This window comes from Palaemon carinicauda, chromosome 32, assembly GCF_036898095.1.
Source record: "Palaemon carinicauda isolate YSFRI2023 chromosome 32, ASM3689809v2, whole genome shotgun sequence".
Classification (NCBI taxonomy): Eukaryota; Metazoa; Arthropoda; class Malacostraca; order Decapoda; family Palaemonidae; genus Palaemon; species Palaemon carinicauda.
The window spans coordinates 68,795,746-68,798,624 of record NC_090756.1 but is presented as its reverse complement, the minus strand read 5'-3'; the positions used below and the strand labels follow the sequence as shown (position 1 = coordinate 68,798,624).

The following is a 2,879-nucleotide window of genomic DNA, read 5'->3' as shown; positions in this document are numbered from 1 at the left end:
GGATAAGAAGGTTTCTCTTTATTTGCCGCTTAGATTTCTCGTTGGCTTTGTTGCTACGTTATCTCGGTGGAGGGTAGCTGTGGAGAAAGGCTGAGAGGGTGTTATGATTGTCAATTATATGGTTGCCAATTGCTGTTGCAGTTGCAGGAGTGTTGGGATTAGGATCCTGCCGAAGCAGGCTTGTTTCCTGACATTGCTGTAGATAGTGCTGTTAAGGTTCTTCTGTGTCTTGATTACATTACTTGCATGGTCTAATTGATTTATGCTGTGCTGCAGGGTCTTCGCCAATATCCAAGATGATTTGCCAGTTGCATAGATATCCCAGTCGCAGTCTGCAGATGATTATTGCGTCCTGGCGAGGTGTTTGTCTTGCAATTGGGCGTGGTAGTATGTTTGTAGCTTCAATATACCACTTTGCAGATTTTGATCCATCTAGGAAGGCTCTCCTTACTTCACTAGTCTTTTAGATGTTGCAGTAGGCAGCCATTTTATTTTTAATGGTTTTTAATTACTGTTGCAGGGTAATGCTAGTGATTTGGCACATTAAGGCTGATTTAGCTAGGTGGTCGGCCTCGTCGTTGCCAGAGATTCCAGTATGACTTGGAATCCAATTCAAGGTGACTTGCCTATTGTTTCTTTTGTGGAGCAAGGCTAAGAATAGAATTGCATTGATGAGGTAAACATTCTCTTTAGGTTCCTTGTTGCTGAGGGCCAGAATGGCTCCTCTGGAATCTGTATGGATCGTTGTGTTCCCGTCTTGTTGGTTGCCAGAGTGTTCTAGAGCTTTTGCAATGGCCACTAGTTCAGTTTGTAGTGTGGAAGCATGGTTGAAAAGTCTCCAGTTTTTTTTATATCCTGATGTAGAGATAACTGCAGCAGCAGCTGCAGGGATTGCACGGTCTACTGATCCATCCGTATAATAGGTGTGAGGCGCATGTGTGTTCCTTATTGCATTTTTTGCTGCTACAGTAAGTTGCTCTGGCGTGCAGAGAGCCTTGCTTGCTGCTGGTAGGATGGTGAAGTTATGTTTGATAGGATCACAAGCCCAAGGAGCAGGAGGGATGTATCCATCATACATTTGTTGTCCCTTGGTCTTGTGAGCCTCATTTTGCATCTGCATTCTTCTGAGTGTATCCAGTAGTTTCTTTGCATGGGAATTTGGCGGATCCAGTTCTTCAGCAAGAGGTAGAAGCCTTTTTATTTTATTGTTGAGTGGGCTTTTTCTGTCTGCAATGATTTACTTGAATATAATGCTGCTAATCCTAATGTCAATCCTGGCTGACAGGGGAATTAGGTTGGTTTCTGCTCTAAGTAAGCAGAGTCTTGTCCACATTGGAGACCCACTAATGAGTCTCATGGCATTGTTTTGGACTACTTCTAATGATGCTTTTTGGAGTGTCAGTCAATGCAGTGAGTGTGGGTGCTGCATAATCGATATGGGATCGAATTGCTTGTAGATAAAACAGTCTTAGCAGGTTATTTGATACTCCTTGTTTAAGGGAGGTCATTCGTTTCATGTCTGATAGACGAATTTTTGTCTTCTCTCTGAGGTAGGTTACTTCATTGGCTGGTGATAGGGTTTTGCTAATGATTACCCCAAGGTACATGAATTGACTCACCCATTCGATGTCCTCACCCCTCAGTGTGAAGTTCTGATGGTTTTGTGAATGTTTTATAGCCATTACTTTTTTTTTCGTATTGATCTTTAGGCCAAGATCATTGCATTTGGCATAGATCATGACATACTATGCATATATCATCGGCATATATGAAGATTTCGACACCATTTGGGAGTTTTAAAGTGGCTAAGTTCTCCATTAGTAGGTTGAAAAGGTAGGGGCTAAGTATTCCTCCTTGTGGTGTACCATTTTCCAGGGGGATGAACTCTGTGGTTTTTCCTTGGAAAGTGACTCTGGCTTCTCGGTTTTGTGTGTAGTTTCGAGTCCAGGCCAGTAAGTGTCCTTTCACTCTTTTTTCAACAAGTGTGAAGAGTATAGCTGGTGAGCTGGCTAGCTCAAAGGCTTTCTCGAGATCAAGGAATATGACAAAAGGTTTTTTGTCATTATTTGTTGAGAAGACATCTATGATGCATTCTTAAGTGCCTATGCCGCTTCTGTAGGCATATAGGCGATGATGTGGTTGGCCTATTTTCCACTGCAGTCTGTTGAGTACCATTCTCTCAGCTACTTTCTCTGTGCAGCTTATCAAAGCTATAGGTCGGTAGGTGTCTGGCTCCTTGGGTTTTGGAATTGGCTTGGTGTCTTGCTGGTTCCATGTGGTTGGACGTAGTCTCTCGGTGTGTGTCCTGTTAATCAAATGCAAGTAGACCAATTTAGCATGATTTCCCATGTTCCTCAGCATACTATATGTGATGAGGTCGGCTCCAGGGGCAGTGTCCTTCCTGCCTTTTGCGAGAGCCGTATTTAGTTCCTCCATGGTATAGGGGTGATCAGTATCATCTACCATGTTGCAGGCGGCTTCAATGATATTGTTCCTAATTGGAAGCAGTGTTCTCTGACTGTTAATAGTTTGCAGAGGTAGATTGGTGCTTTTTGCTCTGTCCGCAAAGTTGTTAGCAATCGTATTGGCTTCAGCTAATGGGTCTAGGTGTGTGACTCTGGGTGTGTTGTACTTCCTAGACCCTTTGTTAAACCAGGCTCATATTTTGGCTAGGGATATGCGGAAGTTGACCTTGTTGTACCATGAGTACCATTTGTCTAGTTTTGCTTCCAGTGATACTTGCACAGAATGTTTGATGATCTCTACAAGTAAATTATGTAGCTCATCAGTTCTGTGTCTTCTGAGAAGTTTCCTGGTTCTGTTTATTCTGTCATTCATTTCTTTGATGCGACTGTTATAGTACCAGGCGTCAGCATGTT

General features: G+C 42.9%; 1 protein-coding gene across 1 annotated transcript; it reads right to left on the bottom strand.

The window, feature by feature from the left end:
- Positions 1–508: 508 nt before the first annotated feature.
- Positions 509–1,120, bottom strand: LOC137625644 (ribonuclease H1-like). The gene has a single exon (XM_068356554.1). It carries the CDS (start codon positions 1,118–1,120, stop codon positions 509–511), a length of 612 nt encoding a protein of 203 aa, XP_068212655.1.
- Positions 1,121–2,879: the final 1,759 nt, after the last annotated feature.